General features: G+C 34.4%; 1 protein-coding gene across 7 annotated transcripts in view; it reads left to right on the top strand.

Moving 5' to 3' along the window:
• Positions 1-14,015, top strand: part of LOC111397127 (probable leucine-rich repeat receptor-like serine/threonine-protein kinase At3g14840) — a 27,471-nt gene extending 13,456 nt beyond the window's left edge. For 4 of the 7 annotated variants that reach the window (XM_023023876.1, XM_023023878.1, XM_023023874.1 and 1 more), the window contains 13 exons: positions 4,269-4,337; positions 4,652-4,717; positions 5,076-5,141; positions 5,236-5,271; positions 5,378-5,412; positions 10,681-11,048; positions 11,127-11,322; positions 11,638-11,775; positions 12,066-12,184; positions 12,308-12,518; positions 12,630-12,867; positions 13,151-13,301; positions 13,386-14,015. In XM_023023876.1, coding sequence (XP_022879644.1) covers positions 4,269-4,337; positions 4,652-4,717; positions 5,076-5,141; positions 5,236-5,271; positions 5,378-5,412; positions 10,681-11,048; positions 11,127-11,322; positions 11,638-11,775; positions 12,066-12,184; positions 12,308-12,518; positions 12,630-12,867; positions 13,151-13,301; positions 13,386-13,787 — 2,095 coding nt within the window. In that variant the 3' untranslated portion in view covers positions 13,788-14,015. Of the gene's footprint in view, positions 1-4,268; positions 4,338-4,651; positions 4,718-5,075; positions 5,142-5,235; positions 5,272-5,377; positions 5,413-10,680; positions 11,049-11,126; positions 11,323-11,637; positions 11,776-12,065; positions 12,185-12,307; positions 12,519-12,629; positions 12,868-13,150; positions 13,302-13,381 lie in introns of all 7 variants that reach the window. The other 3 variants (XM_023023877.1, XM_023023879.1, XM_023023881.1) reach the window with 3 other exon arrangements.
• Positions 14,016-16,020: the final 2,005 nt, after the last annotated feature.

Here is a 16,020-nt window from a genome sequence, read left to right as displayed (position 1 = left end):
CAACATCCGTAGAAATTTTATCCACTTCGGTTATATTGGCTTGGGGCGGTTTCCTTTTCTGCGTATCCTTCTTTTTGCTTCGACAGTCTTTAGCTTGATATCTCGGCTTCCCGCAAATATAACAGTTGCCTTTGAATCGTTTTGTATTGTTGACTTTTTCTTTGTCCATAGATGAGCCAGAACACTTCCTTTTCTTGTTCTTAGACCCCGAGTCTTCTACCATGTTAGTCTTTGCTTCCATGTTGCGGACATTATTCTTCTTTTCTGTAGCCCGATTGTCTTCTTCAATGCGAAGTCGAACAATTAGATCCTCCATCGTCATCTTTTTGCGTTTATGCTTGAGATAGTTTTTGAAATCTTTCCATAGTGGAGGTAGTTTCTCGATCATCGCAGCTATTTGGAAAGATTCACTTAAAGTCATACCTTCAGCTTCAATATCGTGAAGTAGAACTTGTATCTCTGGAACCTGACTCATAACTGTCTTTGAATCAGTCATCTTGAAATCTAGAAATTTGCCGACAATGAATTTCTTCATTCCGGCATCTTCAGTTTTGTATTTTTTGTTAAGAGACTCCCACAGTTCTTTAGTCGTCTTGTAATTACAATACGCACTATATAAAGTGTTATCTAATCCATTGAGAATGTAATTACGGCATAAGAAATCTGCATGTTTCCATGCTTCAATAGCTAACTGAGTATTTTTAGCAGTAGCATTCTCCGATGTTTGTGCAGGACATTCTTCACGCAGAAATTTTACTAAGTTCAATGTTGTCAAATAGAATAGCATCTTCTGTTGCCAACGTTTGAAATCCGTGCCATTGAACTTTTTCGGTTTCTCATATTGTGAAGCCGGCGGCATGACAAATTGATTGGAACCTGAATTTGGCGCAATCACCGCATTAGTATTGCTCTCAACAGTACCAATCACAGCGCTAGTATTATTATTTGATGTACTAGCCATTTTCTGTAAAACCACACTTACAGAAAATAATCAATAATAGAAATGTAGAAGAAATGAGAAAATAAAAAGTCTGTCTTAAGATTGTTGTCGAAAATTCGACGAACGCAATCAAAAGAAGAAATAAAATAAGTAGAAAAATAAACAGTAAATGAAGCGAGGTATGCTAATAAAGTGAGCAAATCTCCTTAAGACAGATTTCGCCTCACAATAAAGTGCAAACGGGATTATGAACGTCTGTCTCCCAAGATACAACGCTCCTTCCAAAGTCGATACTACACAATACCAACCTTGTCGGTCGAACCAATGAATGATCATACTTGAACGGAATAACCACGGAAGTATAAGAGATTTTTTTTTGGAGAAGAATATGGAGAGAGAAGAATTTAGAAATCAATTGAATTCGTAATTGATTTGGTGTATCAAAAAACGAATCTGGGGGTCCCTATTTATAGAGATTGAAGTGTCTCATGGAACAGGTGTGTGACATTTCAGGAACTGGTGCACCACTTGGTTTGATTCGTCTTAGCCATTGGATCGCACTATTTTTATGATCTGACGGCCCAGATTGAACCATGAAGTGAAGTGTCCATTCATCATGCCTATTCACCAATTTCTGAACAGTCACAGCCATGCGGATACCACACGTACATCTAACCGCCATGCAGGATGAAGGGACGCGACCTACCACTCGTGCGCTACCTAGAATGCCGACCACTAGTGCGCCACCTAGAATGCCAACTCACCGAGCCTTGTGCTGCCACCTCATCGAACCACGAGTCCATTTTTGAAAACTATAAGGCTCCCCAGCTCCTCCGACGATGCGTACGTGCCAAGTACCAAGTGCACCTCTAAAGTGCCCAATGCGTACTTTGCGACGTGCACGTGCGCGTGCCGGGACCGGGTCCGGGGAGCAGTGCTAGTGGTGCGAAGCACCACTCTAGTGGTGACTAGCCTTTGGCTAGTTTGCTAGCCTTTGGCTAGCTAAAGTTAGCCAAGTGGTAGGTAACATGTTAAATTATATATTATTCACACAACCCACTATATAAACAAGACTGTTTTCTTGTAAACTTTCGATGTGGGACTCCTTTCCATATAAAAAACACTTAAAATGGGCTTATCAACATATGGGCCTATATTGGAGACTTTTCCAATTCACCCAAATTAATTGCAATGGCCCATATCATTAAATATTACATTTAATATTTTAAACCCAAATCAAATTCAATTAATTCCAACAATATAGGGGGAAAAGTTAATTGGAAGAGAAAGATTAGGAAAAGTTTGCCCCCGCTGCTATGGACCCTATCCATATTCCTTGTGTTCGATCTTGTAAATTGCTATGAACTGAACAGAACCAAGCTTACTCGCAGCCGTTGCTGACATGTAAAGCGTCACCTCCAATTTGTCATAGGCAATGGGATTTCAGGAACAGTTGATTCTAGAAGAAATGGAAATTTTAGTCACCATTTTTGAGTCCAGTAGTCCACTAGACGACCCAAGGGTCGGATCTCTCAATGCAGAGAAATTGCTGAAGATGAGAGAGAGCTATTATTCGACCATGGAGCACCATATTTCTCGTTGAATGCTAGCAATTCTGAGGTGCAGAGGCTCATCAATGATTGGGAATTCTGAGGTGGAGCACCAGCCAACATATCTTTATCATCAGAAGCAGAGAGAATTCTTATTGGAATTTGATTTTTATCCTAGACCCCATTACTTTTCTACAATCCTTCACACGCCATTTCACACACAATCACACTTCTGTGAATGTGACTATGTAGATTTGCGCAAAAAATGTGTATCAGTTCAATCCAAGACTGTCAGATTAAAGAGAGGAAGTGTTACTATTGAGAGTAAAATTCATGGATTTTTAGCAGTGATCTGAAGATTCTTAAGTGAATGGGATAAAAAAAGACACTGAGTCATGGATTTGTAGGTGGGCCTGTTGCTTTGTTCGTTTGGACGTCGTTATTATTTGATGAATGGGTTAGGTTTTGAAGACTTTAATGGATGATTATGGGCCTCAACAATTTTGAATAAGGAGTATTTTATTCTAGGCTTTTTGAATAGGTTAGGGATTTGTTGAAAGTAGGCTCGACTTTTGGACGTGAGGGTATAACTTGATTAAAAATGGGCTAAGGTAATTACGGGTTGTGAGCAGTTGGGCTATAAATTGCGGTTTCTCTTTGTGGGCGACATGGATGTGGCTTGATTTGCTTCCAATAAGGAACTTGGCAATCATATTGATGGGTCATTGGGATGAGAGAGACATGGGAGGAGCTTCGGTTGCTCGAGTGACGAGCAAGAGTTTTGGGTTTTCAGATCATCTTTGGGGTTTTTTTTTGTGTAGGCTGTTTTCTGATATTTCTTCCAATTATAGCGTCCCGACAACGATATATTACTAATTTTTTGGCCGATATATTGTCCATTAGAGATTTTGATGGAATACTAATTATGTATTTGACTGAGTTCTCCCGATCTCATTATGTGATCGGTACACTTCATGAATTTCTTTTTGAAATTCTTCTTGGCCTGTGAACTCTCTAGAGTGGTTTTGGAATATTCTTGAGGTAGTTTTTGGATGTTTCTGTACTATTTATTGTTCTTGCTCTCTCGTTGTAACAATTTTTCGTAGATGATTACTTTGATTTGGATATCTTTTTCGTGGGCACGAGCAATGTCGCCACCGTCAACTTATGATTGCAAATTAATAAGCATCAATTTGAGATTTTAGAGGGGATGTCAGTGAAATATAAGGAAAACTACCATATTTAATAAGTTACCATTAATGAATAATTATAATTGATAACTACCATATTTATTTGTGAATTTAATTTTATATAATAAGAGAACATCTCACATTGAAGGACATCGAGTATTATTGATTATCATTGAGTATATTTGACTCTTATATTGATACTTGTTGAAGATAGTGACCAAAAACACGAATTTGTTGTACTCCATGCCACAAAAACCTACTGCTTGTAATAAAATATGTACTTGTGGTGGAGACCTAGCTATGGAAAAATATAGAGGACGTTCCATGTGCATTTTCAGATTGTGAAGTTTTGTACCATCCAAGAGCTTGCCACATTAGTTTTTCCCAAGACCTACATTACAAAATCCTGTAATTTTTGTTTGTTTTCCTATGCTTCCATTGCTTTTGTGCCCATCTTTTTTCTTTCTTTTTGGATATCATACAAAATTTAGGTATACTTTTCTATGTTATGATAACTATGCACTGCTATATTGTTAAGCTGAGAAAATATGCGTTTGGTCGTAAGATGTTCATGTGGTGTATTCACAGAGATCTGAGCTTTAACAACTTAAAAGGAGAGGTTCCAGATTTTGATCGCCTACCAATTCTAACGAACTTGTAAGTGAATTAGTATGATATTATTCAATTGATTTGTACAAAAGCTTTGGTCTGTCATTCACCTGTCATATATTGCAGCGTGATAATGGAAGACTTTGTTCGTGTTCATATCCTAAATCCTACTTTTTATTTCCAAAACAAGTAATAAGGACTACTGTAACCAAACTTAAGGATGTCCAGTTCATATTCAATCCTTAGTGTTCAAGCGTCATTCATATACTCTACTAGGCTATACTTCTGTTCTTTCATGATGTTTTGTTCTGTAATCTAAATGTATAATTTTGATTTCATTTGGATTTTATGTTTGTGATTAGGTTTCTGACTAGTAACTTTCTTAGTGGGCAAATTCTAAAGTGGATCCAAAGCATAAGTGAAGAACTGTAAGTTCACTTCTATATTTCTTATTATTTAACGTCTATAAAATTATCTATGTGATTTAATAGTAGCATTGTCCATCATAAATGACGATGTCCTCAAATTTATACAGAAATGAAATTTCTCCGTTTCTCTCAGAACCTCTATTGACATCTTTATAGCCAGATATACAATTGCCATCTTGTTGTTGAAGCTCACCTTAAGATATAGGACTAGTCTCATAAGTTCGAAAAGAATCTCATTTTTACTTTAGTTACTACATACTGTTGGACATCTATCACTATGTAATTTATGGGTTCTTTTCTTTCATTGATTTTAGAGGATTGAAATAAGTTCTTAAAGAGATATTAAATGCATTTGCAGCCACGTAGATCTTTCTTACAATAACTTCAATGAGACTTCTGATCCATCAATTTGCAGGAACAATATGTAAGCCCCAATTTTTCTTCGTTTTCTTTGTATGCTTTCTTTCTGTATATTTTTCATAGCTTCAATTTGTTTTTTCCCTTTCTTTCTGCATCAGAAACTTGTTCAGAAGCTTTAGTGGAGAAAACAGTTTGTAAGTTTTTAAGTTGCTTCTTATGTAGATAAGATTATTGTAATCTAAACATAACTTTGTATATCATATTATTCAATATGCTCCCTTGCCATATGACTTGATACAGAGAACATGGAAAGTGCCTCACTCCTTGTTCAAAGGGTAAGTACTTCGTTTTACAAGCTCAGCCTTGATTGTTTACTCGAATCTCATCATCCAAGCGTAGTATACCATCACGTTTGCAATATCATTTTTTGTACTCAAGTTGAAAACTAAAAACAAAAAGAATGCAATAGTAATGTTATATATCGTATATAGTTATAGCACTTTTGTCTTTTTACACTCAAGAGCATATTCTACAATTTAGAGTGTTGGATTTTGATACTCAATGAATTTAGGGCTACGATGTAAACATCGGATTCAATTTCATAGGCATTGGTCAATGAGTGAATTATTATCAACAATCAAGTCCAAAGGCTCAATCCGAAAACAACATGGACAATTGGAAGTAGCTTAAAAATTAATGCTACTCACGACCTATATATATTATCTATTGAATAGCTTTGAATCTTGACCTATTTAACCCTTTATTGGCACAACTAAAGCCTAACATAACCCTATATGTATGTTACTTTTTACCCTAGCCATTAGTATATGATTTGTGTATGAAAAAGAGGGAAAACATGGTTGCTTCTTCATGTAAAATAGGCTCCCATGGAGAGAGAAAACCGATGCCTTCATCTTGTGTATTTTGGTCCCTTCTCTTGCTTTCTTCCGTTATTTTTCCCGTGCCTTTGTGGCCTACAAATCATCACCGTTATCTTGTCATTTATGAGTGAGATTGAGGAGGAACCGAGTGCATAAATTGGTTGTGGGTTAGAGTGTGTGGATTGATTGGTAGTGAAAAGTAATGTAAAACTGAGCCCGAAAATCACTGTTTCGAAGATCTTGGAGAAAGCTTCCTCAAAAATTGGTATCAAAGCTTCAAGTAATAGATTTGGCTCGAAAATTTGACGGAAAATTGGCTGAAACGAAGCAGAAAATAGATTGGAAAACTGTCTAGAAAATTACACAAAAATTGAGGCTGTTTTCATGATTTCTGATCAAACCAGAATGAGTTTGGTGAAATGGAGACTACTAGTGTGACGTGCAAGTGAAGGCGCGCTAGAGTGGCTAGTGCATGAATCCCATGCACAGAGGCTGTTGGTGGCGCTTGAGGGCGCATGCGAAGGTTTCAGATAGAGGTCTCTTCAGGTAATTTAATCCTAACATTTTGATGTTATTAGTTTTCTGTTTCCGTTTATACAGTGGAATCTGGATAAATTTATCCTTCGTGTGTTCGGGATTCGATCATGGTTGATTGATTTCTGCGATTGATGGAGACTTTATGGCAAGTAGTGGTGGCCCAAAAGTGTAAATTCGCATCTCTCACTATTTATGGACTGAGATTGGTTCATTCTGATTTATTGGCTTATCCCAATTTAAATTTCTATTTCAGGATAGGGGTTACCATGTCGATAACCATTGATTGTGCTAGAAATTTAGGCATTACTTGCCATATTTGAAGTGTTGAATTGGATAGTAAGTTGATAATTATCCTTGTGCTCTAGTTGCCATTTAGTCACTGTGTGAGACTGGATTGTGTGAAAAACTAAATTTTTGTTGATATACCTTCGTGTTACATTGGTTATTCTGTTAGAATGCCTAGAATTAACCCATTTGAACATTTCCTTGATACGGAGATCTCAAGTCTCACGAAACCCTGGGAATCTATAATGATATATAGTGCGCCCTTATGATTACTTTGTGTGACATATTTGTGCACTTTAGTTGTTCTATTTTTCAAAATGTCATCACATTTCGAAGTTGAAATTTTCAATAAGAATGGGGAATTTTCTATTAGGCAACAAAAAATGAAGGAAAGTTTAGTTCAACAAAAAGTTTCAAAAGTCATAAATGACAAATTTTCAGCAAATTTGATGGAAGCACGAAAAGAAGAATAGGATAAATTTACTTACACATCAATTATTTTACACCTATCTGACACTATTTTGAGAAAAAATGAAAAACTTGATTCTACTAAAAAACTTTGAAAAAAGTTGGAGGATTTATATTTACTTAAGTCTACTCCTAATAAATTGTGTCTGCTCAAAAGATTTTTCAATTTTAAAATGAATCCTTGCCAAGCTCGTTCAATATATTTTTAGATGTTTTTAAGAAGCTCGTTCAATATAATTTTAACTGTGATAGGAGGTGTATGAAACGTATCAGGCCATTATTTTACTTAATTCAATACATGATTCATATAGAGAGGTTAAGAATGCAATTAAATATGGAAGGGACATCTTTACACCCGATATTGCCATAGATTCTCTTAACAATAAGAAAATAGAGATTAAGACTGAAAAGGAGGATAAGAGGAGTTGTGAGTTATATATAATGAAGAGTAAAATGAAGTTTAAACAAATAAATTTGGGAAGAAATCAAGACAGTTGTGATTCAAGTGGTGACTCGAGTGATGAGGGTGGTAAAAAAAAGGTTAAAGGTTCGGATAAGTCTAGTGGTAACCAATGTTACAGCTTTAGTAAGTCGGAACACTTTGTGAGAGATTGTCCCAAAAAAGGGATAAGCAAAAGGGTAAGATGAGAGGTGAGGTGAGGTGAATATGGCTATAAGGTCGAGTGATAATCGTAGTGAGGTTTATTGAGAGTAAACCTAGTTATTGCATGTGCATATGTGTGTAATCATTTCTGCATGTGTGTGTGATTGCTTAATTATGTTGCATAGTTATATGACATTTCTATGTGTTTAATATGTGCCATTGTATGAATTTGAGAGCAATGTGATTATTTGGTATAATTGTTTGCATGCATAGTGGGTTAGGATGTATTAGCAATAATTGTGTTGTGTGTCTATTGGTGAGGTGAAGTATAGATGACTAGGGGTGCATTGATGGTTTGTACCAGGAATGTGAGATGTGACATTTTGATCACGAGTGAAAATGTGATTAAATGTTGGAATTCTTTATCTGAGAAAATCATGATCATGTGGAGTGTAAAAGATACACTTCTATCACTTATGTTAGGTGGATACTCATTTATCCACCCCACGTAGGTTGGAAAAATGATATGGCGATATAGGATTATCCCACGAATTTATGACCTATTGTGATTTACTTGTTAGACATGAGTTGAATAATCAATTTAGTAAACATGGTGAGCAATGAGAGGGGAACAAAAATGGGATAGGATAAGTGTGGTAAGATCTTTTCATGTGGTCATTTATGCATTTGTTGTATATATGTTGATCGTTTGTTGATTAACTTGGTGTTAATCTTTTGTTCTGTGCGAATATGATTTTGAAAAGATCTGTGTATTATCTTATGTTATATCTTCATCGTATATTTATTTGCTCTTGATTGTTTACTGTTATTATATACTTCTACTTGGGTATTTGTTTAAGACCATAGCCCTGGCGAGTACATAAAGTTGGTATGGTATGTGTTTTGGGTCCAAAACACGAGGTAAAGCCTGTGATTCCAATTTTATTAGTTACTTTGATTGTGTAAGTACTAACTTTGTAATTTGATTACTTGTAAGTTGATTGGGTATAAAGGTGAAGATTTGTTGAGTTTTGCTACCTAATAAATCTTTGACTATGATGTAAATGTCAGATTGAATTTCATAGGTATTGGCCGATGAGTGAAATTGTTACCAACAATTAAGTCTAAAAGCGCGACCTAAAAACCATATGGACCGTAGGAAGTAGCTTAAGAAATTAAAGCTACTCACAGCCCATAGATATTACCTCTTGGATGACTTTGAATTTTGGCTCATTTAACCCTTATTGGTCTAACTAAAGCCTAACCTAACCCTATATATATGTTGCTTTTTCCCCTTGCCATTAGTGTATGATTTGTTTATGAAAATGAGGAAAAATATGGTTGCTTCTTCCTGGAAAAGTCAGCAGCCATATAGAGAGAAAATCAGTGCCTTCATCTTGTGTATTTTGGTCCATTCTCTTGCCTTTTTCGTTGTTTTTCCCATGCCTTCGTGGCCTACAAATCATCACCATTACCTTATTCTTTGTAGGTGAGACTGAGGAGAAATCGAGATGAATATACTGATTGTGGGTTGGAGTAGTGCAGATTGGTTGTTTGGTAGAGAAATATAATTAAAAACTGAGCCCGAAATTCACCATTTCTAAGATCATGGAATGAGCTCCAACGACAAAAAAACATTTAAATTTAGGGAGTAAAAATTTTTGAGTACTTCAACAAGTTTTTTATATATAATCAATAATTTTAAAACCGGACCTGACCGGTCGGTTCAACCCAAAAAATCATGAACCGCCCTCAAATCCGATCCGGTCACTACATATTAACCCTATTAACTAAAAACCGGTCAATAAACCTTCGAACCGTCCGGTTAACTGCAAAACGTAAAACCGGACACGATTTTACCGGTTCCTTTAAGCTGCACTTTATATATTTTATTATTCAAAAATTGATTTTAAGTTTGCTTAATGGGCCCAATTGCAATGGTAGCAGGCCTGTTTTATTGAACACAGCATGTTGCTACTTTTAAAAGTGAATCCTCTCGCACCTTTTCATTGTTCAACCGATGTGGGATAGAGTTAGGACTTGGGCCGTTGGATAAGTGGTCAGCTAGTTTCAAAAAATTCCATATTTTCTATGGTCAACTGTGAGATAAATTATAATTATAAAAGTTACAGGGTCTATGGCCAATTGAATTCTTAAAAAATGTTTAATTATCTACTTCATTCTACATTATATGAAAATCATGGTCCCCAAAGTACAAACAATTTCAATTGAACAAAGCAAATTATTTTGGACATATTAATAATTAGTTTTTGAAGTTTTAAAATAAATTATAAGATAATAAATCTAATTGACAAATGTGGATTTATATTTAGTTTGAATTAGTGATACTAATTTTGTTAACAAAATTGTTATAATATTTTTATTATTTAGGTGTATTTATTTACTTAGTTATAGCATACGCTTCAATCCCGGTTCGACCCCGGTTCAACCTTTCTACCCTTGACCCTTATTCTTTTCCGGGTCGATGTCCTGGCCAGTTTTCAAAACATTGTATATAATACTTAATTTTACTACTTCAAAAAAATATTTATTATTTTTTTCTTGTCTTTTATTTTCACTAGCTTTCCTCTAAATTATTATATTATTTTTCACTGAAAATTGAAATATTTTAAATGCATTAAATTATAAAGAGCGTGTTTGACTCTCTAAATTTGGAGAGTCAAACTCTCTATAAATTAAAATGTTAAATTAAAGAGTCTCTTGAAACATAACTTTAAGGCTTGATTCTTTAAAATAGAGAATATTTTATGTTTAAAGAATCTTTTGGAAATGTTCTAAAAAACTTAATATGCTTTGGTTTTTCACAGATTGGTATTCCTTTTATGTAAATTGTGGTGGAGGGGAAGTTACTGTTGGCAACAAAAGATTTGAAGCTGATGTACAAATAGGAGGTTCAGTTCAATTTGTTCACTCAAAAGAGAACTGGGGAGCTAGTAGTACAGGACAGTTTCCCTCGTTCAAGAATCACTATAATGCCAACAATGTATCTGTGCTGAAAATGAAGGACTCTGAACTCTATACAGATGCGCGTCTATCTCCTTTATCTCTCACTTATTACGGGCGTTGCTTAGCAAATGGAAACTACACTGTGACACTTCACTTTGCAGAGATAGTTTTCAGAGATGATAACTCTTTCCAGAGTCTTGGGAGACGGATGTTTGACGTTTATATCCAGGTCAAGTAATAAATAAACAGTTCTTTTTGGTGCTATTTACTATTGCGATTTGACTCAAACTTATTCAACATAATACAGGATGAACTGAAATTGAAAGATTTTGATATTAAGAAGGAAGCGAAAGGAGTTGCTAAAGCTGTGAAAAAACCATTTAATGCGACGGTTAAGAATATAACTTTGGATATCCGATTTTACTATTCTGGGAAAGGATCAATAGACATCCCTTTCAGAACAGTATATGGCCCTTTGATATCTGCCATTTCTGTGGAATCTGGTAAGATAGTCTGTGTAATACCATTAAATTTATCCTCAAAACACCTCTATCTCTCTTAAGATTTTTTTTTATCGATTTATTTGAGAAAATATACATTTTATCTGCACAACCACTAATCTTTTGCAACTTAAGCGACAAAACTCAGGTGTTGTTGGCACTTAAATTAGTACTCTATTAATTAATCTATTATCGTTCTTTTTCACTTGTTATTGTTCTCAAATTTCCTATACCAATTCCTTTATGTGATTTTTTCTGGTGCTAGCTAGCAAACTGAACACCATGTAACAATTATTCTTTATTTCTTTCATTATGTAGATTTTAAGCCTCCGTCCGGAGGAACGAATATTTTCATCCCAACAGGAGTAACAGCTTTGGCAATTTTTTTCATTCTCATTATTCTTATTTTTTCTTGGTGGAAAGGCTATATAGGAGGCAGGATCTCAAGGGAAGAAGGTAAACAAATAGACCTTTCTTAGTATTTAAGCAAGAATGTAAATATTGAATTGTCGTATATAATTTTATGGATAGTCTTACAGTAGTAATGCATCACATGACATCTATGGAAGTTACTCTCAAATTTTGGATAAATAATTTTCTCGTGGTGATGTGACCATGGACAAGCAATAGATCAAAGAAAAACTAGAACATATTCTAGTGTACTGTATAGAGAAAAAGAGAGATGGTGGAATCCTTAACTATATAGCTTACAATGAATTCAACATCTAAAAATTGTTCTTTTCCAGAACTAAGGGGATTAGATTTGCGGACTGGCTTTTTTACTTTTAGACAAATCAAAGCCGCCACAAACAACTTTGATGCTGCAAATAAAATTGGGGAAGGTGGTTTTGGATCTGTCTACAAGGTATGTAGAAATATTAACTTCCAACTTTTCTCTCTTATACTTTGTCTATACCTTCGCGCTTATATTTTTCTAACATTTCTATATGCGTGCATGTCTGTGATACTATAAATGCTTCATTTGCAGGGTATACTGTTGGATGGTAGTGTAATTGCTGTCAAGCAGCTGTCTTCCAAATCAAAGCAAGGGAACCGTGAATTCGTGAATGAAATAGGCATGATTTCTGGTTTACAGCATCCAAATCTCGTAAAATTGTATGGATGTTGCATTGAGGGAAGCCATTTAGTGCTGGTTTATGAATACATGGAAAACAATAGCCTTGCCCGCGCTTTATATGGTAATTGGAATTTGTACCTGCGTTATGCATTCTTTAAAATCTTGTCTAATATACAAATTTAGTATTTAAAATCCATGCACACACTTAATTGAATCGTATTATCAAGTACAGGACCAGAGGAAAGGCAATTAAAAATGGACTGGCCAACCAGACAAAGAATTTGTATCGGTATAGCAAGAGGCTTGGCTTTTTTGCATGAAGAATCCACATTGAAAATTGTTCATAGAGACATAAAACCTAACAACATTCTTCTTGATAAAGACCTCAATCCAAGGATTTCCGATTTTGGTTTAGCTAAGCTCGATGAGGATGATAACTCCCACATCAGCACTAGAGTTGCAGGGACCATGTGAGATTTTTTCTCTTTCTTCATCTCACCATTTTTAGTTGACCAATAAAATAATTATTTATTGAAAAATTCACTTTATTTACTTACAATTGAACTTTTTATACAAACTTGAACAAGATGAAAGCAGTTTAAAGTCTTTTGGAATATTTACTATCACAACATTTGCAACACTAAATTATTATTCAAATCATCCACGTGCAACATTTGAAATTTGAGCTTGTTTATTTGAGAAATAGGAGCGAAAGCTTGTGCTAATATGCATTTGATCATTTTCATTTTGTAGTGGGTATATGGCTCCAGAATATGCAATGTGGGGTTACTTAACCTACAAAGCAGACGTGTACAGTTTTGGCGTCGTTGCACTAGAAATTGTTTCTGGAAAGAGCAACATGAAATATCGACCCAGTGAAAGTTTCATTTGCCTTCTTGATTGGGTAAGATTTTTGTATTTTCTCCAAATCAGATAATGAAGTTTTATCTCATTAACCTATTTTTCGTTCTTATGTCCACGAAGAAAGGTCTCACGCAATAGCCTTTCGTCTCAAGCTACGATTTTGCAGAACGAAGGAAGGTTGATGGAGCTCGTGGATACAAGGTTGGGTTCAAATTTCAATATGGACGAGTCAAAACGAACGATCAAAGTTGCTCTATTGTGCACCAATCCATCTCCATCCCTAAGGCCTCCAATGTCCATGGTCTGTGGCATGCTTGAAGGATATATAAATGTTCAGGAATTTAAGATAGATCCAAGCATCTACGAAGATGAATTGAAGCTTCAATCACTCAGAGAGAAGTTTGAAGACTTGAAACCTAGTTCAAGTAAAACTCAGACCCTTTCTAATCCTTCTGATGCACTAGAAATTGGCTCTTCGTTTACCTCTTCCAGAGATCTCTATCCACCTAACCTTATATCTCTGTGACGATATTAACAGGTACATAGGATTGCAGAATTATTCTCTCAACAAATTGTCGTACTCTTGAAAGTTGTCAGAAAATATATCTTCGTGTCATACAGTATATACCCTAAATAAATATACGAAAAAGTGCATATTTTTATGGCTTGTTTAGTAAGGTTAAATGTAAAATAACAGACAAGATTTAAAGAAAAAATTTGTCGAGTTCTATGTATAAACATGCACTTAATGTTCTCTTTCTTTGCCCAAAACTACTCCGGCTGTATTTAACTTAGGTACTTTTTTATTCTTTTTATGATCATATGCCACATACGCTTTCACATTTAATTAAAAAAGTTGACAAAAATTTAAGTTGAAATCAATAATTAATTTTAATCACACATTTTATGATACTCACAATTTTAATCAATTTTTATCAATCTGATTTTTAGCTAAATCAAATAGGGACTTAACATTGTAATAGAATATAAGAATTCAGATGATTAGTGAACACGCTACATGAAATCGTGTTTTACAGGTTGTACAAGGCTATTCAGTACCCTACGTACTAATTATGCACTAGTTCTATTAATTTATCTATGTATAGCCAAATTTAACCGCATATTTCATGTAACCTACAATTTTTCAACTACATATTTCATCAACTTTTATCAAAATTTACTAAAAATTCGATTTTAATCTCTACCAAACAAGGGCTAACTTTTGTATAACGGACTGACAAACCAATTTGTTTGTGTTGTTTTTATATTTGAACTAGTAAAAAATTACTAAACATAAAGGAACAAGTTGAAGATTCGACCCCTTTTCAAACTATTTGCGCTCAAAGAATAAATCTTCTCAAACAGAGCCTTTCAAAGGATAAATCTTCTCAAACAAGGCCACAAACCCTGGAAAAACAGGGCTATGTGGCCATGTTCCGAACACCAAAATCAATGTATACGAAGTATACAGTGCTAGTTTTTCTTCTTGGGTCCGTTATTATTGTTTTTCACTAATTTTTGAAGGTCTTAGTGTGTCTTTAACTTTCAAAAAAGAATAAATGAACTCTTGACCTTCAATATAAATTCAAGTTTTCGTTAAGTTATTCCACAACTCTCTTAGAAATATGTTTGATTTCCAAATACCAATTCTCATTTTTTGTTATTCTGTTCAATCGTCAATTGTCATTTTATGTTATTTTGTTCAATCACCAATTGTTCATGCTGAACACCAAAGTTAACGTATATGAGGTATAAAGTACTTATTTTTCTTTGTGGGGTATGCTACTATTGTTCTAAGTGTTGAAGTTCCTTGGTCAGTCTTTAACTTTCAAAAAAGAATAAATGAATTCTCAAACCTTTCTATTTAAAAACATGTTCAAGTTCTCATTAAATTATCTCACAACTTTCTTAGAAATATTAAATATATCATTTTCAATCACCAATTGTCATTTTATCTTATTCTGGTCAATCACCAACTATCTATATTGAACACCACAATCAATGCATACGAGGTATAAAGTGCTTATTTTTCTTCGTGAGGTCCTCTATTTTTGTTCTAATTGTTGAAGTTCTTAGGCCATCTCCAACCCTAAATCAAAATTTAAGGTGAGTTTTGCACTATTTTGCCCAAAATCTTGTACCAAAATAAAATTCATCTCCAATCCACTACACCAAATAAACAGTATTTAACTATTTTCTTCATTTTTTTTTATTCTCAACAATTTATTAACCTGAAAAATTATTTAGTCATTTACTTTACAATTGCATAAATTACATTAAATTAATGAAAATATTGTATTCACTTGTTTTATGTAATGTTTTCCTTAAATAATTGTAGAATGACGTGTCTATATGGTTGTTGTGACATTTTCGTTTTAACTTTAAATAATCATTTTTTTTATATTTTAAAACTTCTTAAGTGATTTTATTTTAATTCATTTCTTCAATTATTACTAATTAAATAATTAAAATGTATTACAAAGGCACGTAGTAAGAGTAGTAGCAGTAGTAAGAAGGAAATTGGCTTGTAAATTTCTTCATGGGAACTTTTGGACTAAGTCATAAAAAAGTGATATGCTTCTACAGATATGAACACAGTGGATTTCATTACTAGCCCACATAAATGGAGAAAAAAAATTAGAATTTTTAATGTTTCAGCTTCTTGCCACCGGTTCGCCTTCAACAAAAATGTCTGGACGAGAATTCGAGCAAAACTCATACTTGGATCACTCGCTTCCTATCCAGATCACATCGTGCGT

The sequence above is a fragment of the Olea europaea genome, chromosome 7 (assembly GCF_002742605.1).
Source record: "Olea europaea var. sylvestris chromosome 7, O_europaea_v1, whole genome shotgun sequence".
Classification (NCBI taxonomy): domain Eukaryota; kingdom Viridiplantae; phylum Streptophyta; class Magnoliopsida; order Lamiales; family Oleaceae; genus Olea; species Olea europaea.
This window is presented reverse-complemented; position numbering and strand designations above follow the sequence as displayed.